The sequence below is a fragment of the Lacerta agilis genome, chromosome 11, assembly GCF_009819535.1.
Source record: "Lacerta agilis isolate rLacAgi1 chromosome 11, rLacAgi1.pri, whole genome shotgun sequence".
Classification (NCBI taxonomy): Eukaryota; Metazoa; Chordata; class Lepidosauria; order Squamata; family Lacertidae; genus Lacerta; species Lacerta agilis.
This window is the reverse complement of record NC_046322.1, coordinates 44641737-44666467: the sequence shown is the minus strand read 5'-3', so window position 1 is coordinate 44666467 and position 24731 is coordinate 44641737. Positions and strand designations below refer to the sequence as shown.

The 24731-nt window shown below is 40.1% G+C and overlaps 1 protein-coding gene across 2 annotated transcripts in view; it reads right to left on the bottom strand.

Annotated features, from left to right (window-relative positions):
- Window positions 1-221: 221 nt before the first annotated feature.
- TNFAIP8 (TNF alpha induced protein 8) overlaps window positions 222-24731 on the bottom strand; it is a 42319-nt gene continuing 17809 nt past the window's right edge. The window contains exons 1-2 of one of the 2 annotated variants that reach the window (XM_033164089.1): window positions 21704-21826; window positions 222-3011 (exon numbers count right to left, since the gene is read on the bottom strand). In XM_033164089.1, coding sequence (XP_033019980.1) covers window positions 2446-3011; window positions 21704-21734 — 597 coding nt within the window. In that variant the 5' untranslated portion in view covers window positions 21735-21826 and the 3' untranslated portion in view covers window positions 222-2445. Of the gene's footprint in view, window positions 3012-21703; window positions 21827-24731 lie in introns of those variants that run through there. The other variant, XM_033164090.1, reaches the window with a different exon arrangement.

Here is a 24731-nt window from a genome sequence, read left to right as displayed (position 1 = left end):
AACGCTTAGGCTTCCATCTTTATATGTGTGTGTGTGTGTGTGTGCGCGCGCACACCCCTTTTGCCTATCATGTAATGATTACAGTATTTTTTAAAAAAATTAAAAAGTTATGAATGCTATAGGACACTGATTCATTACCTTCTTACAAGAAGGGGAGAAAACAGCCTTAGAAATAGTTGGTGTACATAAATAAAGAATCAAGAGCAATAGGTAGACAAATGTAGAAATGTTCAGTATTTTATTCAATAGATTTCTTTTTCCACTAGATGATGCTTTGTATAGCCACTCTGTACCACTTCTGATATTCCAGTATGACATTTTGCCAGCTAAAATGCAATTACAACACATTCAGAAACATGTTTGCTCAAAAAATAAGTCCCACTGAGTTCAATGGGTCACCCCCAGTTAAGGTATATACAGGATTGCAGCCTTAGAATATTATGTGCCACCTATATAACAGAAGTATTATACATTATCCAGGGTTTGATAGCACTCAGATTTCTAGTATATATTTTCATAGGGATTCTCCATGCTCTGAATTATACCCATCTCAATCTAAATGTAGTGGTGTTAAGGGCAGCTAAATAAGTCTTAACAGAATTATCTCAAACTATGCTAATGAGTGGTAAAACTTAAAGGAAATAAAGTTTCTTCCTGCAGCAATAAAACATATATTTTGCAATGCCTTAGGGAAAGCAACTACCCATAGTAGAAATGGCATGTTGTACAAAAAGTATTAGAGACTTGTCAAGAAGGAACAAAACATGGCTTGGATTTAATTAAGTAGTGCATATCTATTTTTTTGATTTGTTGTGCCATAGAAAATCAGGCACAGCATTTATAAGAATATATTCTTTTAGTCACAATTCTTTTTAAAACCTGGCAATCAGCAAAGACTTGTGTGACATACAAAAAACATTACATTTTCAGCAAATTCCTTTGGATACTCCTATTTTCACCTCTATACTGTATTATTTTTTAAAGAAATCTTATACAAGCTGCTGCAGTTATAAGATGCATTTCACCATATTTGCTATACATTTACTCTAGGTTCTACAGAGTGACTTCTGTTTCACAGGCAATGTACACAATATTGTTCAGAATTTGGTGCTGGTACTTATGGTTTGCAGATTCACAATACCATCCATAGTTACTGCATTTTGTCACCCCACGCTATAGATTCTCATGTGCTCACATACACAAAACGTTGACTTGTGCCTGCAGGGTGCCTCATTTTATTGAGGAACCTGATCTGGAAGTACATTTTCTACAGAAATGAGAAAAGGCATTTGCAGACTGAACTCCATGTGCCCACTGTGGGATTGGAGTATTTAGGACAATTTCTATTTAAAAGCAAGCCCCTTAGCGATGACAGTACCGGTAATTTTGGATTAAGCTAATTTTTGGTTTGTGTGAGGGTATTGTTAGCAGAATGGGAAAATGTATATGGGTGCTTCATTTAACCACACACTACTAATGTATAGTTTTCCTGGCCACACTTTATTACTGTAGCCAACTAAGAATAGTAATACATCAATCAAATCCAGACCATTCAGCTGATAAAGCACACAAAATTATGATACTATAGATTAACAAGCTAAAGCCTTAAATGGTATGATTAAGGGTAGGTTCATATGGAAACAGCCTTTGTGAATTCCCTCGAGAGTACATGCAACAAGGTTTAGAGGTGGGCTGTACTGGTCTGCCATGGAAGTATGATATGTGAAATCATGCCAATATATGTGAAGCATATGCAGATGCAATAACCACAGGACAACAGCTTGATGAACTACTACTACCGTTATGGGAACAGGGGCTGCCATGTACAGATGTCAGTTTATGCCAGTGAAGTATTTCCAGATGCATCTGGCAGCAGCCCTGCACATTTCAAAGGCAATTGTGTGGTCTCTTACTGTCTTATATGAGAACCAGCCCTACAAAACAGAACTATTTTAACAGTATAACTAAGACCATGTGACCTAAGCATTTATGTATAGCATATATGGATCTAGATTAAGTAGCATAGGTTCTATTAAATCTAACTCCAGTTATCATATATGTGCCATAGTCATGATTTGTGTATATAAAAAAATATTGATCCTTTGTAGGATTATAAATACTCTTCTACATGTAGAAATATGCATTTTGATTCTGATTATCTTGCTGTACACTTTTCCTGTCTATTTTACAAAAGCTCTGTTTCACGAGTAATCCCGTTTCATGGCTTTATTGCTCCACGTTTTAAAGCAAAGTACTGCAAAAAGAAAGAATAGCAATAGATGACTCCAAATAAATGGGTCAATTTGATGAAGAAATTTCTAAATATTTAGTATTTGTTTTGGTATTCAATTTTGCCATTACCACACAGTTTTTCTAGCCTTCCTTCATTGAATCAAGACCATCAGTAGTCCTCAGCCTATGAATATACACCACCGATGCAGTTAATTATATATTCCCTTCATCTAACATTTTGTTGACACCATCACAGAGTCTCTGAAGGTGAGACTTGTAAGATCCAAATGGATTGTACAAGGCAGCCAAAAATTCACAATCTGAGAAGTGATCAAACACGTGGTTGACTCGTCCATGAGATTTCGCAGTTAGGTGACGCTGAATGATTTCATGAAGCAGGTCTCTGCATTCATTCAAGAGTTTTGACAAAAACTTTCTGTCAAAGGTATAATCCACTTGATGGAAGCTCACCACAGTTTTGGCCAACTGGTGAACTTTCTTCTTGAATTTCTCCATAAGGATGATCTCTTCTTGATTAAACTGGTTATTCCTGTAGAGGATTGCTAACTTGATTACAGTCTTAATGAGATTTTTAATGATCTTCTCCGCTTCCTTTTTGTTTTGTGTGTATTGCCTTGTCACTCTGTAAAGTTCATCCAACACATCACTGCTAGTGTCATCTATCAAAGCATTTGCTATGGATTTAGATGCCATTTTGCCAAGGATTTTCTTCTGGGCCTGGATGGCCAAACCTTTGGAATTGAAGACATCTGTTGCCACTGGAAGAAAATGAGTAGATGTTAGTAACTTCAGTCCATCTGATGCAATCTATTGAATGTAAAAGCATTTTAAAGCACTGTGAGGGGAAAATAACCAAAGTTTCCCACTTCATATATTTCATGTATTGAAATGCTGATTAATTTCCTCATGTAACAATTAAAATTTGCTGATTTACAAAGAACTAAAACCTTTATACTACTTAGGAGGGTATATTTTTTATATTTAAGTACTGATGTTGGTATTGCTATTTCAGTGAATAGTACCCTGTATTGCTTGCTTGAAATATAATCATAAAGGAATCCTGAAACCAGGGGTCAGCAGACTTTTTCAGCAGGGGGCCGCTCCACTATCCCTCAGACCTTGTGGGGGCCCGGACTATATTTTTAAAAAATAATGAACGAATTCCTATGCCCCACAAATAACCCAGAGATGCATTTTAAATAAAAGAACACATTCTCCTCATGTAAAAACATGCTGATTCCCAGACCATCCGCGGGCTGCATTTAGAAGGCGACTGGGCCGCATCCGGCCCCTGGGCCTTAGTTTGGGGACCCCTGCCTGAAACCAATATGGGAACCTAATTACAGACCCTAAAAAAATAAAAATCCTAAAAAAAGGATGGAGTACAACTGAAGAACACAGAGAAATATAATTTATTTCTAGGCAAAATACCCAGAATTTTCAAGAAGCAAGGGTGGCACCTACTGGGCAAAGCAGTTTATCATGAGATGAGAAGAGGCTGAGCAATGAAAGCTTCGCTTAAGTTGGGCTGGGGTACTGATTGAGCGGAGGCTTATCTGTGCCAGCAGCCAAACTCTCCCTTCTGCCTACCAAACATGCTGGTGGGAGCGATTAGAAAGTCCTGAAATGGGATATTCTGAGGGCTGTGGAATGGCTGAATGGCTGAGCCAATCCTGGATCTAGTATATCCTGAGCCGGTCTCACTGCTATTACATGATGGCATCTGGCTGGCTGGTGCTCCAGCATGAAGCTGGTGCAGGCACAGCGCCGCCACCATTAAGCTCTATCATCATGCCCTCTCCACTTCTACCACTGTGAGCAGCAGGCCCTGTTGCTCCAAAAAGCAAAAAAAGTAGTTAGTGGGATCTTGGATTGCACCTTGAATGTACATATTTAAACACTAAATGAGCACTTTGGTTGGTAAGAACAATTTGTTTGTTTTGCGTGGAATATAGGATTGTGGTTCTTTGTCTTAAGTGTCAGATTTCCATGCCTGTGCTGACATACCCTCCATAGGACACATGACCCATGTGCAACACCACAAAAAGCTGCACTGTATAAAGAAACACCTTGTCTGTCCTGAATCTAGTGCCAAACAATTCAGGATTTTTTTTGGGGGGGGGGATTCTTTCTATTCATCTTCTTCATATCACAACATTATTTTATAAACTTCTATTATGCTCCCTCAATTGGTTTTCCTAAATCCACAAAAGCTTTAGCCAATGTTTCCCAACACAGCAGCTGTGGGCACAATACCTGCAGAGAGAAAACTAAAGTCCATCATGAGATCCATCCTTATCTTGGAAAGTTACACAAGTGGGCTAATTCAGACACACTACTCCACTGGAAGAAAGGTAGAGCAATTCTGAGGAATATACTAAAGAAATATGATCTGGCCCTCCAAAAGACTGTTTAGATCTTGCAACAGCTAAGTGGAATACTGCTTTATTTGTTTTTTTTTTAAATCCAGCTAATCACATGCATATGGATTAGCACAAAGCTTTACACATGTCTTCTACTCCTAGACAATATTTGTTGAGAGAATAGCTGATGAACTTTGAATAAAGTCTTACTCAAAAAGCAAACTATGTACATCTGGAAGACTTCTACAGATCAAATCCTGGAACTTGGAATGTGTCCAAGATAGCCTACTAGCGCTCATGACAAAGAATCTGCTATTAGACACAGTCTAAACAGTTTATTTTAACTCTCAGATCATTTAAACATGTCTTTTAATAGCCCAATTTTCACAGATGAAGCTACTCAGATGCCAGATGAGCTATTGTGATCTATTTTAAGAGAAGCAACTGGGATCACATGATGGGCAAACTTGTGTTTTAACCATGTGGTGGGGGGAGAGTCAGTCAATTTAAGAAATGAATAGTGCACTTAATGGCTCACTGGTAGTCTCAATTGTTTGTAAGAATCAAAACTCAATTTTCTCATATTAAGTGACAGCAAATTTCTTTTCCTAACACACACATTCACACACACAGCCTTTCCTGTGATTGCAGTTTATGTCATTTTCCTATCACCAGATCCTTTAAAAGTTGCTCTAAAATGACTGACATTCCACTTTATAACTACCCTAGGAAACCTATTTACAGTAGAATTAAGTAATTCTAAGAATAGCAAACTAGTGCTAGAAGTTTTTAAAATATGACTGACATTATTATATATAGTTTTCTACAATTACTATTACTTTCATTGTCCAATACTTCCAATATCTGATACAAATCTAATACAGTGGTACCTCGGGTTAAGTACTTAATTCGTTCCGGAGGTCCGTTCTTAACCTGAAACTGTTCTTAACCTGAAGCACCACTTTAGCTAATGGCACCTCCCGCTGCCGCTGCTCCGCCAGAGCATGATTTCCGTTCTTATCCTGAAGCAAAGTTCTTAACCTGAAGCATTATTTCTGGGTTAGCGGAGTCCGAAACCTGAAGCGTCTGTAACCTGAGGTACCACTGTATTTTATGTTTTCCACAACAATCCTATAAATGTTTTTCTAAACTGTTTCAGCCTTTGTTATTGAGCAGTGAGTGATTTCTTCATTAAAATAAATAAATAAATCCAGGGCTTAAGTCTGATGTAGTATGAAGGATTAAACAAATTGATGGAGGATAGGATTACCAATGGCTACTAATCATGATGACTATGTCCTGGGGTCTCACTTTACACTAAGCCAGGCATGGCCAAACTTGGCCTCCAGCTGTTTTGGCACTACAACTCCCATCATCCCTAGCTAACAGGACCAGTGATCAGGGATGATGGGAATTGTAGTCCCAAAACAGCTGGAGCGCCAAGTTTGGCCATGCCTGCACTAAGCCAAGCTATGTCTTAAAGGAACATTGTGCCTGATTTCGTTTTCCTTGGGGGGTGCTGCTGCTGCTCTGTTGTGAGCAAAACCATGATTCAACTTAGAATGTCATCCTAGCTGGATTCATGGTGCTTCTTGCTCCAGACAAAAACAAAAGCTATAACCAAAGTTTGATCTTTGGTTTATAGCTCATGATTTGTCATGGAGGCAAGCTATAAGACTAGGTTGGACAACATGCTAAGCCAAAGCATGGCTTGGCTTACAGCAGCAAAGCAGAAGGATGATCGGGGGAGAACCACAGTGGTTGTGATCTCCTTTCTGGGAATAAACTATGGTTTGGCTTACTGTTTTGTGTGAACCAGCTAATTATAATCAATGTCAGGATCAGACACAGCATGAACAACAGGAGAGGGCCACTGTGCTTATGACCTGCTTTTGTGGGCCAGGCTTCCCATAAGGATCTGCTTTGCTACTGTGTTTAACAGGATACTGCACTAGCCAGGGCTTTGGTGTGGTCCAGTGGGACTTATGTTCTTATGTTGAGGTCTCGCAGTTTCCTTAGCCACAAGGAAAATGAATTGCTTTAAACTTAATTCATAGTTTGTTTTAACACAACCCCCGCCCCCATACAGAGACAGAGACAGAGTGCAGAGGGAATTTAAGAGGTTGCTATGGAAAAGTCAAATTCCATCTTACAATGCTTAAATAAGCTTTGAGCCAGTTTACACATGCATCCTGCTGTTTTGTTATTATTTGATTTGAATTCTCTTTCTTCTAAACTGCTCTGATTTTGCTACATATAAATAAATATTCAACTCAACTGGACTGGACTGTTAGACTGCAGCTCATGTAATAACTTGCATGTATGACTGAGGCAGAATTTTCATTACTTCAAGCAGAATCCTCTTTAATGGAATATTGAAAACCAAGTGAGGCACATATATGTGTGAACCAGTCCGTTGTTTTTTTAAGGGTCTGATTCAGTGAGCACATTTATATACACATTCTTCCTTGTAGACATCCACTACTGTGTGCTCTCAAATCCATACTCCCCCAAATATGCTATTGGTCAGCAATCTGCAGGGCTTTTGGAGACACATTTCACACAGCAACAAGCCTGCAATCTAGAGTCATGTTTGAAATTAAAGTTGTGCGATAAGATTGTGTCACTTGCTTAGTACAACAAAACTGCATAGAATACAAAAGAGGCAGCAGCATGCCACACTATAACTAATAATGTTGCCTGGATAGCTCCATTGGTTAGAACATGGTGCTGAAAATACCAAGGTGGCCGGTTTGATCCCTGTACATATGGGACAGCTGCAGACAAACACAGCTTACTGCTTGACCAAAGATTTTAAAACAAATGAATGTGGGTGGACAGGGTGACAGTTGGCTATGGTATTTGTGGATTTGTTGCTGCAGGCTTTGCCTCAACACAACCTCTATGCTAACATTCCAAATTTCTATCCCATCAGGCCTAGATTTTGCATGTCAATGGCAGTTGACAGTTTTAAAACACTATGTATTAACATTTATTTAACTCCCAAAGCACTCCGTTTTTCTTTGCACAAGAGTCACGGGAACATTATCATTAATTTTTAGTTGCTTTTCCTCACAAAAGTGATGCAAAGCGGCTTACAAAAATAGTATAAACGTTAAAACCAGTTATAACACAAACCAAAAATACCAAAAAAGCACATCTATGCAGATGAACGACAGGTCATACTTATCCCACCACACTAAAAGAGGCAACAAATGTATGAAACCCTTCAAATTAAGTAAAAAGGAAAGCTTTTGCCTGGTGCCTAAGAAATAAATATGGCACCAGGGAGAGCATTCCACAAGTGGGGAGCCAACACTGAAAAGGTCTGTGTTCTCATGTGGCCATCCTGCCCTCCTGAGGAAAGGACACAAAGAAAATACCTTTGTTCACGTGGGAAGAGGTGGTCCTTGAGATACAGAGGTCCTGAGCAACTTAAGGTATTTCAGGTCAAAACTGGCACTTTAAATTGAGGCCAGAAACATAATTTGTAGCCAGTGCAGTCATACCATAATTGGTGTTATATCTTTGGACCATCTTGCCTTGGTCAACCATCTGGCTGCTGAATTCTGCACCAGCTGCTGTTTCTGAACCATTTTTAAAGCCCCACATACAATGCAGTAATCCAACCTAGAGGTTAGCAGAGCCTTAGCAATGGAAGCTAGGCTATCCCTGTCCAGCTGGGGGCACAGCTGGGGCACCAGTCAAAGCTGATGGAAGACACTCAGTCCCACTGAAATCACTTGAAGCTCATGCGATAGCAGTGGATCCAGACATTTTCCCAAGCTACGTACATACCTGCTCTTTCAGAGAGATCATAATCCCATTCAGGGCAGATTAATCCCATCTATCCAGTACCAACTAATACTTCCTCAGCCTTATCTGGGCTAAGCTTCAGTTAAACAAAGTCAAGGAATTGAGGGGTAGAAAAACACGGAAAGGAAAAAAAACGGGGTAAATGAGGAACATGATAATGCATTTGGGCAGATACAAGAGAGAGGAGCAAAAGTATGTACTATATGTATGTAATTTCTATACTGCCCTATACCTGAAGGTCTCAGGGCAGTTCACATAAAATATCAAATCAAAACAACAACCCAATAACCCCCCCCCCCAAAGAGCCAGCATTTTAAAAAGGGTATACAGTAGTATGTAGATCAAGTCAGGCAAAGGCCTGGTTAAAAAGGAATGTTTTGCCTGGCGCCTAAAGGTGTATAGTGAAGGCACCAGGCGAACTTCCCTGGGGAGAACATCGCACAGACAGGGAGCCACTGCAGAGGTCCATTCTCATGTTTCCACCCTCCTGACCTCCCGAGGAGGCACATGAAGAAGGGCCTCAGGAGATGATCTCAGGGTCTGGGTAGGTTCATATGGGAAGAGGCGGTCCTTGAGGTATTGTGGTCCTGAGCCGTTCAGATCAAAATGAGGAAGAAGATGGACATGGGAAATAACAGGGAAGGAAACAACTAGAGATGAAAGAAAGGACTATTAGGCCAGACACAAAGAGAACACTAGGCGGTGGAGGTGTGAACATATACAGAGCAATGGGTGGGGGGAGGCAGAAGTGAACTGGATAAACACACTGGAGAGAAGGATGTCATTAACAGCCAGAAGAGACACAAAGATCAGCCAGATATTTCCTCTCCTCACCCCGCCCCCGCCCCCGCCAACTACAGGACCAGAGTGATGCTAAACAGACACAGGTCACTTCTTTTAACTTGAGTTCAGACTTTTTCTTTTTTAACCATGTCTAATTCCACATCCTGACATTTGGATGCTGCTGTCAAACACCTGATAACCTTCAGTTTTAAGGACATGTCTTGCTCTCAGAGATGTAAAAGAACACTTTGGGCATGTTTATAATTGTGAGCTAATGACCTGGAAACAAAATATAAAAGAACCCCAATGGTTAACTTTCACTTCATAATGGAAGATGACATTTTTGAACACTGGCCCTGCACAACACATTTTCAGCAGTCAAACTACTCTCACCCTGACGCTTTCTTTCCACTATTTGCTTTGGCATTTTAACAAACTAATTAGACAAGATGTAATATATAGGCTGGAAACTGCAGTGGGTTTTTTTTTTTTTCTCTACTGAAGCCTGGCCATAGACTACTTAAACCTCTGTTCTGAGTATTTTTAGGATCATAGTACCAAAGGTGACCCGCTGAGACCACTATATTCAAAATGCATACATTCAGAGTTGCCTTTCTACTATGGCAAGTGATTATGACTAAAACAATGAATGGATTATCATACATCACCATTTCATGCTCCAAGCGTTTTACCATTTTTTATCTGGAAGAGAATGAGGAAATTATGCTTAATAGCAGAATTTGGCTGGCTAGCAGGGCCATCACTCATAATAACTTTATCAAACTGTCTGCTTCTGCACTCAGACCATCTCTATTCTGTATCATGTCAAAAAAACAAAGTGGCAGACACTGACCTCACACAATCACATGGTAGATTCTGCTGTTAGAACTGATAGTACCAGAATGAGATAGCAGCTTCAGTGATCCAGCTTATTCCCAATTTGAGCTGACAACCTTAGAAACAGCTCCTGTAGCTGCCCTTTAACCACTAGCCAGGTCTGCAGCAGTTAGCAGGTGGAAATGTTTAGTTCCATGCCTTAAAAACCTTCACCTGCTGATTTGCACATCTCAAACCTTTGTTTAAAAAAAAAAAAAGGAAGATGAGTAGGCCAAGCTGCTTTTATCGGGTCAGATGGCGACTGCAGTTGCCCAGGAGGATTATTTTACCCGAAAATTGCACAGAATTTTTCTGCCGGGGTCCTCACAGGTTATGACACCTTGTAACGGGGGAATGCCCCACCACTCTGTATCCTCAAGTCAATAAAGAAGCAGCCTAGGCCCACTGATCCAGGTAAAATCCTAAAGTCCAGGTATCAACCTCACTGCTAGTAATGAAGCAAATGGCTGCTAAGAAGTTTTAGTAAACTGTCCTACACCAGGCATGGGAAATTTGTGGCCTTCCAGTTGTTGTTGTGCAACTCCCAGCACAACTGATTACTGGGCCATGCTGGCTGGGGCTGACGAGAATCTGACTCAAACAATACCTAAAGGGGCCATAGGTGTCCGCCCCCCCCCAAAAAAAAAATTATTCCACATAGTTATCAGTACAAAGTCTTTGAGTGAGAGTTACACCCTTTTGCACTCAAGTTAGTTTCCTGAGTATTTCTAAAGTCATTGCTGCAGGATACATATGGGTTGCAAGCAAACTGAGAATATTAGAAATATTAGCTTTTTCCAAGAGGGAGACAAAACAGAACATGGGGAAATCTAACCACACTTATTTTCTAGCAAATATACTCAAGCCTCTTTATTGCTCCATTTGGAAACCATAAGAGGTTGTGGGGGAAATTTGCTACAGGATGTGGGTAAAGGTGCAATCGGACACAAGCAGGACAACACAAATTCACATACTACTCTGACAGTGCCATGCTATACAGTAATACTGATCTCATCCTCCAAGTGTTAATCTTTATGTAGCCAGAAGAGGGTGAAAAGAACGACGAACCATCCTCAGTTGGTGTTGGATGATGACTGACTTGCGGGAATGGAGTATCCTGGGAAAGGACACAACTGGCCAGTGGGCACTTTAAACATTCCATGCTGCAACATGTGTTACAGGCCCCATTTGTATAACTAACCCTTGTTTAACTTCTTGGAGATTTTGTCTAAAGTTTTTAGGGCTATAGCCCTATTTGAGTGTCCCAGTTACCCTATGCAATTAGAATCACATGAAGAAGAGTGGCAACAAGTTGCTAGCTCAGCTCCCTGTCACTGTTCTCACCACTCTCTCCAAGTTAGAGGCAAATGTCTGCAATGCAAAGTGGAGCTGGGTCCTAAACAGCACAAGGAGCCTATACATGTAGAAAACATTCCATACTTCAGAAATTAATGCTCCAATTTGTGGAGGGTACAGCATTTTATTTTATTTTATTATTATTTTATGAGAGAGGGGGGAACTAGCCAACTAATATGAGGTTTCAGAACATCTAAATAAGGCTTTGTTGGATGGACCAATAATATAACCCAGAAACACACATTTTATTTTAATCACATAGCTAAAGCATATACTTAGCTGTCCAAAGCTGTGGCAAGAGAAAGCTTAAGTGAACTTGTGGGCTTCAAGACATTATGTGGGGTATATCACAGTCACCATTTTTATTATTGTGACTGAATTGCATATTCTGAAATATTTACTGATTTTGCCTTGAAGAACTGTTTTAGATAAAATCCTATTTTCCCCTTAAAACCATCACACTCACTCATTTCTGCAATACAAGAATTATAAGGCGGACAAACGCAACATGGAAGCAACCTTCAGAACAAGGTATAAGACTGTAACTTCTCAATACTCTGAATGACATTAATCTACTTAACAGGAGAGTGCACAGAGTATTGTTAGTGAGACTATTCCTGTGAGATACCGGTAGATGCCAGTGATTAGTTTAAAACACACAGCTACTAACATAGCTAGCACTGGGTTATCATAATCAAGAACTGCTCTTTTCTCATTTATGTGTAATGACTTTCTTCCTTCTTTTACAACTAAAACATAAGGCAGTGATTCTTAAGTGCTTTAGCCTAGGCATTCATATATTCTAAGCCAAGAAATATGTATGCAAATACAGAATGCTGATTCACAGTTCTTTCTATCTATATGAGGGAACATAACAGAACGTTAACACATTTCCTTCCTCTTTGCCTTTCTGTAACAATAAGCGCATCTGCACAAGTACTGCTGTGCTACAGTTATTAGTTGGTACATCAGGTAACATTAAATTCTTAAACTTGCAGAATGATAAGCACTGCCATTCTGCTGGGAGAACCAGCATCAAAATGAGCAGGGGAAAGTCATGTGATTGTGTAGTAGTAATTTCAATTTACTAAAGCAGATATTTAAAAACTGATAATACAAGTCTGATCTCCCTGCTACTATTCAGACACTTTTACCACTGCACCACACTAGCTCTGGATATGCTTCCTGCCAGTGGTCAGCAGAGAGGGGTGGCACTGAGCACCTGGCCTCCCAGCAGTGGTGTCTCTCCTGCTTGCTGAGAGGGACAGAGGCAAGGTGGCAGTGGAGATGGGAACTGCATGGATGCACCAGTAGAGCTAACCTGGTACTCCTGCCAATGAGCCCTCACAGACCCAACCTGGCATCTCAGCCCATTCAGTAAAGAGCAGCAGCAAGGAGGCCAGGTGTACAGCAGCGGCCCTTCCTGCTGGCCACTCCCTGTCTCTTGACTGAAAGGCAACTAGCTCAGAGCAGTAATACATTGTGAGACTCAATGGGCAGCCTCTTCTGAAGATAGGCAACTCTGCTACATCTCTACACCTGGAGTGACTGAATGATCCAATCACATCAGATGCACATATATGAAAGAATTATCTTGCCCTAGATTCTGTAGAAGATTACTGGAAGGAGGCAACAACAGAACAGGAAAATGTGCAAAATCTCTGATCAGGCTGCCAACTTTGTGGGAGGGTACTCTGAATTAAAGAAATCCTCACTGCACTCTGGTAGTGGTCTGAGCACAATAGAATGTCCTTCTGGGATGTGCACAATGAACATGTATGAAATACAAACACTTACATTTTATAACCTATAGACAAATCTAATGACTGAAAACACCGTTTTCAACGTAAGTCAATCTACAGAGCATAAAGGGGGGCATTCATTTCACCAAACCATAACACAATCCAGTCAAAATCTGGCACTTAAAACTTAGCACAGTGGGCATGTACTGTGGAGTCAGGAATAATCCATGGCTTCATGGTATTCATCTACCTTATGGTTGTTCTTATCTTGGATCATACATGATGTAGCAGTCATGTTTGGGGAAGTAACATGTGATCCGGGTGCCCGTGCTGGTGTCCAATTCTCCAGAAACTCCATTTGTGGTTTCTCTCCTTCAGGGGTATGTGGGGAGTGATATAAAAAGCACGAGTGGCAGCATGAACTCTGGGCTCAAACTTTGTTTCCCTCACGTGGATGTTGCAATGAAACTGCTGTAAAGAGGGTTGTGTTTTTAAAGTATAGTAGACCCACACTTTATGAAGGGGTTATGTTCTAGGGATAGTGCATAAAGCCAAAATTGCATATAGTCAAAACAAGTTGGGTGCAAGGTGGGTGGGATTGCCAAAGTATTTTCCCCAGTTGCCCTCTCCCTTTTTAATTTTAAAAAAAATGTTTGCCAAGCACATAAAGCTGAATGCACACAAGTTAAATGTCCATAAGTTGTGAGTATACTGTTAGGAAGCAGGGAGGCTTTTTCTTCAGTTTCAAAGCATAGGCAGCTGGTATAATAGTTTATTGTGGAGTTTCTCTTGAAGTTATCCTGCATGCAATTCCATCCCTGCCACACCATCACCCCCCTCTCATGAGCTCGGAGATAAAGCCATGACATGCAGCTTTATTCTCATTTAAAACTGCTGCAAAAGAGCTTGTGACCTCAAGCATCTTGCACAGAAAATGCTTCTGGAAAAGCCACAGTTCTCAAAAAACAAAGGCTAAACCTCTCCAGAAAGGTATCAAAAATTCTATGCTGACCTCTCAAAGTAGTTTACAGTTTGCATTTTGACTGTGAGTCCACTGGAAAAGTGCCACATTCTTTTCCTGATCAGTGTAAGGCCAATTGTGAGTCATTGCTTCTGTTGCACTATTTTACTATTCAGGAAACCAATGAGCTGTACAGCAGCTTCACTTTTTTAGTTTATTCATCTCTCTGCCCCAAAGTAATGTTCCACTTCCTGCTGAACCAAGCAATACCTTTAGGAGGAAGTAAAGAGAAAAGAAGTAAGGTAAGGAGGGAGGAGAAACCCCTGGAGATACTGTAGGACTGCCTGAATGCAAAGTTTACTTCGAAGGATGAGAAAACATTTTCTGGTGCACATCAGGTTGATTCTTCATTTCCTTTTCAGGTGTGTATAAGCACAGCAGGGGTTTCATGGTGCAGGTGTCCAGATCTTATACTGTTCCATGATCTAGATTATGTTCCAAGCACCCAATCCTTCAAATGTCTGTTCAGTTCAAGTGAACAACAGGTTCAGTGTCACCTCATTGGAAGGATGTGAAAGAATTAACTGTGGTAGGGAACCTTTGGCCTGTGGGTTCCCCAATATTCAAAGCAGATTTTCAGGGAGCTCAAGAGACATCAGAAGGATTGAATCCAAGCAAATGTAACTTTTTAAAAAATAGTAAAATTAATTACCATAAAAATCATTATGGACATTTTGATATTTCACTGTTTGACCTAGTCATGGTATCCACTCCCATACACCGATTAATTTATGTATCATTTACCTTTGTATCCTGTACTACTTTGAATGGATATATGCACTAACAAAACATTTGGAATATTTAAAGTCAAACTTGTAGCATAGAGATTTATTTTACAAATTCTATTTTTAAGTCAAAAATATGCAAACTTCCAAAACTAATTCAAGGAGAGTTTTTGAAGGTTTATTTACTCACTTGGAGGGAGTTAGCAAACTTAGGTGCAAATGCATTTATTATATGCAACATTTCAAAGATAGTATTTGCTATTGAAAAACTCCCAACACCCTTATATTTGCTCAAATCACCAAACCTTATGAAGCATTTTTTGATAGTTGATCTAGGTATATTTGTACTAGCTTTCAGTGTACCTTGCAAACAAAGTGTTTAACATTTACCACCCCATGAAAAAAATGAAGCCATGTCTCTATTGTTACTGTGTAAATGTTGCTGTTCACATGCTTGAATCCACATGCTTGAAGGAGGAATGTGTGTGTGTGTGTGTGTGTGTGTGTGTGTGTGCATTAATAGTATGTTTGTCTATCTGCAGTGATCCAATGAAAAGAAGTGCCCCTGAAGAAGGAAAAGAATAGTGAAATGTCTTGGACCTTTAAACTACAATAAACTTTGAGAACACTTCCCCCTTTCATTTTCTTGCTGTTCACATAACTACACAACCCAGAAATTATAAAGCTTTGAATGTGGTTAGCTTCATGCTAAGACTGGCTAAGGTATAGGAAGTACATTGCTAACCACTTAGAAATATTTTGCTACTTTTAATGGTAGTGATTCTAAGAGAGAGGTGAGCCTCAGCAACTCAAATGGCAAGTGCACGTGTAATTTGCTTAACCACATGCTCCTTCCCAATCCCTCCCTTGTAGAACCTGGCTATCCTTAACCACATAATCACATTTCCCATAGGGACATTATTCCCTGTGTTTGTGGTGTTCTTTTAAGTTGTGTTAAAATTCATTTACATTTTGTGTTCAAGACTGCCTTAAACCTTTCACAGGGCTGTACTGTTCCCCTGAGGCAAGGTGAGAGACTTTCAGCTCCCAAAGTGAACTTCTGTATCTCTAAGATCAGGGATCCTCCTTTGGCTCATGGGCCGATCTTGGCCCACCAGACTTCCCCATTTGGCACATGAGTCCACCATGCGTAAGCCATGGGCACCCCCATGTCACCTGATGTCATACAGGTAAGGGTGGGGCTTGACCAAAGCTGCTTTGTCCAGCTCCGAAAGCAACTGGCAACCAGCTGGTTGTCAGGATCCTTTGAAGTGCTACACAAAGCAGGAACCCAGTGCTAAGCAGAATCACTCTCCCTTCAAATCAGCTGATCCAAAGGGAGATCAAATTCTAATGAACTTCTGAAGTCCTTTAGCTTTTTAACTTCTCTTTCTCTCTCTCTTAAATATTTTTCTATTCCTTTTTCTCTTTCTACGTTTTCCTTCCTTCCTCCTCCTTCTCCCCTCCCTCTTTTTTGCCTTTAGATTAATGTTTCAGTTTGGATAAAGAAAATATGTTTGACAATAATCTTTGTATTTTTCTTTATAAACCTTAATAATTAAGAAAAAAACATAGGGAGACGCTGAGGTCAGGCTTTTGTGGCAAAAATAACAGGCTCATTCAACATAGGTTGTTCTTAACCTGAAACCGTTCTTAACCTGAGGTACCACTTTAGCTAATGGGGCCTCCTGATGCTGCCGTGTTGCCGCCATGCTGCTGCCGCACAATTTCTGTTCTCATCCTGAGGTAAAGTTCTTAACCCGAGGTACTACTTCCGGGTTAGCGGAGTTTGTAACCCTAAGTGTTTGTAACCCGAGGTGTTTGGTACCACTGTAGAACATGTTAGCTACCGGTATATATGGAAACAAAAAATGTGTCTGCAGGTAGACATTTTAACAGAATTACACAACTCTTAAAGAAGGACATGAACAGGTAACTTGAAGGTTGTGAACATAAATTATTACTGAAATTAAGTAACCATTCAAATCAATGCAAATAAGGATGTAGCAAGAGTCCTGCTGGAGGCTGGATCTGATTTAGTTCATCATCCTATTTCTCAGAATGCTCAATCAGATGTCTATGGGAAGCTTACAAGAAGGGCTCACTACTAAATACATGTATAAAATAAGTACCTTCCAAGCAGTAAACCCGTGTGGGTATGCTGGCTAATCATTTATTGTCCAAAGCACCACTAGCTCAGTAAGTTCTATATTAGAAATCAGACACTAAATTCAACCATTATTTTTCAGCTCTCAAAACTGATCCCTCCTTATAAAATCAGGCTTTATTTAATGTACGTAGATAATGTGGATGTTTAATGCAATAGTTACATGAAATGTCCACATCATTGAATAAGTCTTCTAGACTATCATTCATGCTGCGTTATGATGTAGTGTGTGTGCAAGTTGGTTCAAGACCTATTGAGGTATCGATTGGTTTCTCTTATTTAACTCTAAGCAACAACCACAGGTCAGTTTCTGACCTTATACTGTTTGCCACCTCAGTTCAGTCATTTGCAGAAGAGTAAATGGTTAGATGGGATGCGGGTGGCACTGTGGGTTAAACCACAGAGCCTATGGCTTGCTGATCAAAAGGTCGGTGGTTCGAATCCCCTCAATGGGGTGACCTCCCGTTGCTCGGTCCCAGCTCCTGCCCACCTAGCAGTTCGAAAGCATGTCAAAAAGGCAAGTAGATAAATAGGTACTGCTCCGGTGGGAAGGTAAACGGCGTTTCCGTGCGCTGCTCTGGTTCGCCAGAAGCGGCTTTGTCATGCTGGCCACATGACCCAGAAACTACGCCGGCTCCCTCAGCCAGTAACGCGAGATGAGCGCCACAACCCCAGAGTCGGACACGACTGGACCTAATGGTCAGGGGTCCCTTTACCTTTAAATGGTTAGACAATCACAGAATAATTAAGTAACTTAAAGCAAATGCATACTAATTTTGGATCCATTTCCTCTTTCTAAACTACAGAAAATTGGTACACCTTGACCATGAAAATCTAGCTGAGGAAGAATTAGCGAAACAGGGCCTTGTCCTGGAATTTATTTCGACTGGGAATTTGCTTCTATATTAATAAAACTGTTTGAAGACTTTAAAATTGATCTGCCGCCTGGCCAGAGTTCTTGGATTCTTTAATTTTTGACTTCTGGGTATTACCAAGAACTCCAATTTCTACATGGATGCAGAGGAGTGCAGCAGGCACCAGTAGGTACCTTCAGTTCTCGTAACTTGCCTCAATGGGGCAAGATCTACTGGAAAGAGTTGCTGCACTCACTAGCCTTGAGCTGTTGTGTTTCTCTGAATAGAGAGAGTTAACTTCACTGACAATGCCCCACACCCAGCACAGCCAGCTTTTATGGCCGGTGGTGGACCAAACAGAAAACTGGGACTGTCAGGTCCGCCACTGGGGAACTGCCCCCCCCCACTAGGGTGTCAATTGGTCCATTTGCCAGCTACCCACAGCCGTCAAGACCATTGCTGACATCAGCGGGCCACACAGTTGAGTCTCACCCCCAGCTCTCCTTGTGGCCCCATGCCAAGCTGCAACAACCACCACTACCTGAAGATGGTAAGCAGTTTTAATATGAACCACCAGCACCACCACAATTATTCTGGTGTGAGTTTATTGATTATACAAATAATGAAGCACTAGTAAGTTCTCATTAACTATGTCCTAGTAGTTCAAATACAGTTTTATATCTTACCCAGAAGCAAACTGTGAAAAAGCACAGAGGTGAGGCTGCACACCTAACAGATTCAAACCCAAAAAATAAGTGTCAAAATACCTCTTTTTTAACGTGGGATACACGATTTAGCAAAGAATGTCCTCCAACCTTTCCCACCCCATCTATCCCAAAATCAAGGAAGTAGCTGAGACATCTGTCTGACTTAATTCTAAACCTCCCCTAACTTTAACCCTGCCCACTCTATACTGCAACACAACTGTGTTGTGCAAGAAGGAGAAGCATTACTACTAAATTGGGGAAAATATGTGTTCCAGCTCAACTAAGAAAGCAATTATTCTAACCAGGATGGCAATTTTCACATTAACTCACTCCCCCCAAAGTATTTAAGGGAACATGATGTTACAGATATTTAGCTTAAAATTAGTTGTGCTGAACATCAGTCCAGTACAAATACCTCTAATAATAGTTTGTGGTCAAAAATTTAATACAAAATTTAATACAGAATGTAAGAAAAAGCACAATTCTATTGATCCGTTGAGGTTTAGAAATCAATTACTGTATAATGTTCCAGTGTAATTGCTCCTTAGCAGCATCATTTGTTTTTGGATATTAAAAGGCCAGTATGTGAGCAATTTTCATCTGGAAAATACAGAAAACAGTGAAAGAAACAAGCAAATGCTGCAAAGCCATGGAAGAATGAAATGAACAACATTAACGAGTCCACTGCCAAAACAAAAATTAAGAGCCCTATTTTCCTAACTCAAATTTCCTAACCCAATACATTATTTTATGTTTTTTTTTAATCTCTTCCCTTGCAGCCTTTCTGAAACTGCTTATAAGACACACACACACACACAATGCAGCTTAAATAAAAAGCCACACACACAGTAATCAGAGTCAGGAATAGCATCAACACTGTCCAAAGGCCTGTCTGAAAAGAAAAAGCATAGATGGCCAGCAAAAGATGGAAAACAAACAGGCCTGATTCTTTTTAGGAGAGTGTGACTACCAATATGCTACCTTGCTGTTCAAGGCTGGAGTCCTCTGCATTCTTACCTAGAAGCAGCTCCCCATTGGGAACAGTTATTTCTGAGCAATAATACACAGGATTGCATTGCAACTGAGGCATAGCACTGGCAAGAGGAGCTCATTTATGATCCCAGCATCCACAGAGGAACAGGTTAAGTTATCATCAGGCCCAAAAGTTTACAATGCTTTTTTCTGATGACACACATCAACACAATTAGCAGAAGTTTGTTGTCTTTAATTTAAACACCTGAGTGGAACTCTGGATACACCTCTTTATAACAAATATATTGTTTGGTTTCATCATTATTTTCCTTTTTCTCCATTCTATGTCTCAAATCGTAAGCTCTAACTATACAACAGGCATCAATCCCGCTTAAAACTGAAATATTGCAACCTAAATTTTGGGTGGACAAAAGAAATCCATCCACAGAATTGGGGGGAGAGGTAATTTCCTGCTATTCTCCCCTCTTCCTATAGCCCCTCCACCCAAAGTGCCCTAGAGGTGCCCCCAACACACTGAAACAGGTTTGTCAACTGAGACACAATATACTGTATTCAACTTTTACAAATGCCAACATGTGTTCTACTTTGTTTTCCTTAATTACCCCCCTTGAGAGAAGTTTCACCTTGCTCCATGTGAAACTCAGGAGTTTTGTAGAAAACAGAAGCACACAGGGGCATCTCAAGATGTCAGCAGAAGAACATTCACCCTGTATCAAAGATAGCAGGGGCAATTTGGATGTTTTATCTTAAATCAACTGAATGTTCATGTGAAACGAAGGCCGCTTTCAAAAGGTTTTCCTGCAATCCTTGTGTCATGTCATAGCATGCATGCTGCTTACTCATCTCGCATACAGGAGGGTTGGAATGAACGTGCCGCCAGGGGAACACTGCACTGAGGAGTTGCCAGAGGAGAAAGGTTTAGTACAGTTTCACAATTGTTCAATGGAATTGGATTCACATTTATCCTCTTGGTTGATGAGGAAAGGAAAGGGATAAGTATTAAAATGTTTTTAGCCTCAATGTATTTGTTAATTAGCTATGCTGCAGTTTGTGGATTTCATTTAGCAGGCTGTGTTTTTTTCTGTGCTAAGAAATACACACTCCTTCAACTCCAACTGGAAGGATAAGAGCTATGTTGAAAACATTGGCAAGGTGGGGGCATCAGATAAGCCATGGGGAGAATAGAGGAGCATTCCAGTGTTTTGAAAAGTTTCCTGATTTACTACAAACTGGTGTTCTGACTAGCTTATACCAGCCCTTTATTTAATGCAAGTTTATCTTGCTTAACAAGTCAGGAAATTCCAGTTTTTAAAAGTGTGCCCACATTTTTAATGCATTGTCCTTACCCCATTCCCACCCCTTCCCCAAACCTCTGATTTAAATGGTTTTTGTATTAACATTTCAGAAAGCCATTTCTTTGCTTCCTCCACCAGATACCCCCTCCTCTATGTTTACACAGATAATTGGGGTATTTCCAGCTCTCCACATGCTCTTCCATCTCATAAAAGTAAATGAAATAGTTTACCACATTGACAAGCCTTGTTTCAGACCTAGTGTTACTTAAAAACATACATACATCAAGAGTATATACCCACACTGGAAAAAGAAGTTGTTAACGCCAAGAAACCTCCTTCCTAAAAATAACGATCTTTCAGTTCTCTGTATTACACAACTTCCTTTTGCAAAAGGAACACTGAATCTACTTTTTAAAAAGTATCTTCCCCTTTCAACTTAAGCCATTGTTGCTTGTGTGAATACATAGCACTCAGCCCTTTGAACATTAATAATACTGTGTATTGTATTTAGTTATCATTGCACAAACAAAACGCCATTGGCATCAAGGCTCGTGTTTCTGCATTTTCAGTGAAATCTGAACAGCAGTCTTTAGATGCCTTTTGCTTTCTCCCCTCCCCTACGAAGAGCTCAGTGCTACAGAGAGCACAAATCTCTATTCATCATCTCATATTGCTGCCACAAGGAGCTCTGAAGGAGACGCCAACTGTTTCAAAAACCAAAACCCAAATCTTAGAAAACGCTAAAGTCATACCTTCTTTAGATTCATCTGCCTCGGCGCTCATGGTATCACACTAAATCTCTGGAGATTGCAGATGACGTGCGTGTCTGAGAAGCAGCAAAGTCAACTTCTCAAAAGAAAAAAAGGGGGGGCTGGGATTAAGAGAGGAAAAGTTCTGTGAAACCAACGAATCACAGCTCAGCTGCTCTAAAAGTTTCCGCCTCTTTCGGAATGGCATTCTGAGCAACTGTCTGAAAAGGAGCACCTTTGCAGACACCCATTTCATTTCCAAGGAATCACAGTTTATATATTTTATTCCATTTTAGCCTTTCAAGTGGTGGACTTCTACTCGTTAGAGCCTGCTAAGCAGTGCGAGTGCACACATGCACATGAAAGGCAGTTAAGACAAAACAGCAGAAAAGCCACTCAGTTTTTAATATCTCATTAAGAGGCTGACAAGCAGCATGGGCCTACAACCTCCAATTGTAATTGTCTAAAAAAGTGTTTGGAGCTATTAAGAATTAACTTGATATTTGAGTATGAATTGCTTTATAGAGTGGATGTGGGTGGGAAAGACTCAAGGAAGGAAAAGGTATATTTTTTAAAAAACAATATATATATACACTTTAGCATTGTTTCTTCTAGCTCTATTTTAAAATTCAGCCTGTGGCTTTTTATCTGTCCATAACAGGAGCAATTTTGGTGAAATATTTTTGCCCCTGCCCCCATTATTTGTGCATTTCACACCTTTAATGTCTCAGATCAGATAGATCTGGTGCTAAACCACTGTTTGTTGTAAGCAGAGTTTAGAACCCAAACCATGGTTTGAGAGACCTCCAGGTATAAGGCAGTATATTATTATTATTATTATTATTATTATTATTATTATTATTGGTTTGTGCTTCCAAATGTACAAGGGAAACCATGACTTGCAGTACTTTGTCTGCTTTTACATTCTGCCCTCTCAGCTTTCCCAAATTGAAAGGGGCAGAAGCATATGGAGACAATGTCTGCAACTGTGGTTTCTAAGACATTATACCAAATCTTGGGGCTGGTTTAGATGATACACACCTGCCTGATCTACTGGATAGAGAGGAGAGAACAAGCCTGCCTGCCAACCTCACCCAGACAGCATGCAAACACCACTCGAGTCTCACTATGTGCATGGTTGAGCATGTGTATGATATTATGCCTATGCATATACCAGATTTCATTTAGGAAAAACAACTGGGAGGTTTAATTTAGTGTATGTATGTGGACAGCATTCACATATTATGTCCCTACATGCAGGTGTGGAGCCACCACAGGTGGGTCAAGTACTCTGGACAGGCAGATATGTTCATGGTTCTCAAGGTACTTGGAGCCCTGTCTCAACTGGCTCAAATTGAGTGTGAACCGTAGTTTCCAACCCCACTTCAAACTATGGTGTCCAATTGCAAGCAAAGGTTCATCGTAATACAGACGTAATACAGAATCATAATTCGGTTTCCTTAACCATCATTTAGCGTGGCATCTGTATTATTATTACTACTACTATTACTTATTAAATTTGTATACTGCCCTTCATCTGCAGGTCTCAGTGCGGTTCACAACATAAAATTACAACGTTGAATACTGAACCTTTACTGTTGTAGGAACTATCAGTTTTACTGATAGTGACCTAGCTCTGTAATTAGCCTATTCTTAAGTTGTTTAAAAGTTTTATGCTTTTGTTTTGAAATTGCTTCTAATGAAGTATGTCCTAGGTAAATTGTTTTAGTGTTACAGTTCAGGATGACAATATCAATACTAATGTTGCGCTTTCTTCTTGCAACAAGTCTGCACAATCTAAGTGTCTTCCACAATAGGCTTTTGTGGTGCTCTGTAAGACCAAAGGCTGCTACAATTGTGTCAGGCATGGTAACTACCATGAGATGTATTGCTCTCTTGTGGAAGAGGCACTGTTCATACCAACAGTGCCCGAGGTGATTGTTAGACTACATGTGAAGAAGCTGTCCCTGTGCCCTGTCAACTCAAACAGCAAATGGCGAGTTACCAATCTCCTGAGCATTAAATACTGTTAATGAAAACAAGCAAAACAGAAAAATCTAAGTTATGTTGGTAGAGAATTTACTTGAGCAATGGAACAATATTTAACTTGGGGTTTGTTTGTTTTTTGGTTTGTTTTTTAAGAGTGCTGTATTTTTCCTGAAACAGCAAGTTCAAAGCTCAGGAGTGCTTTTGAATCTGGCCTTGTCTTGCTCTGGTAATATCCAGACTGGATAGTTTTTAATTCATGACAAATAGGGCTGCCTTTTAAGTGTTCACAAAGGAACTTCATCTGGTTCTGAATGCAGGATGATATTAACAGGATTTTTCCACAATTAACATTTTACCACTGTTGAAATATCCCTATTGTTTTCCAGTATATTTCTGACCTCAATTCAAAACTCTCCTTTTGATTGATAAGGTCTAGCAGTCCTCAAAATTCCCTCCTAGGGCCCACTTGAGATGGCCCATGATTCATAAAATGGCAGTGAATGAGCAGAGTTGATAACAAATTGATGGTCAATAGAGACAGAAATAGGTATAATTGATGAGCAATTACTGACACTAAGTTCTATCTAATCTCTTTGTCACAGCAATTTCCTTGTGGCAGGGAATTCCAATACAGGTAGTTAAGTACATATATTGGCTTCGGAGGCAACATGATTTAGACTCTCCATTTTATTTTATAGATTTGTTGTTAGTCATACAATTATTTATAGACTATCTTTTTAGGCACATCCAATAGTGGTTATGTTTTATTTTAGGCAGAATTTGCTGATCTATAGTAAGGTTACCAGACGTCCCTATTTTCCAGGGACAGCCCCTGGATTTACAAATCAGTCCCCTGACAAAATCCTATCATTCCTATTGAAGTTGAAAAGTGTCCCCGGATTCATTGAAAAAAATCTGGTAACCTTAAGTCTAAGCAGAGATGACGTTTATATTTTCCCTTCCACATGCCTCTCAAAATAGTTTTACCCATCCACAATTTCATCTTCCCGTCTCGTTTCACCCCTTTAACTTGTACCCTTTT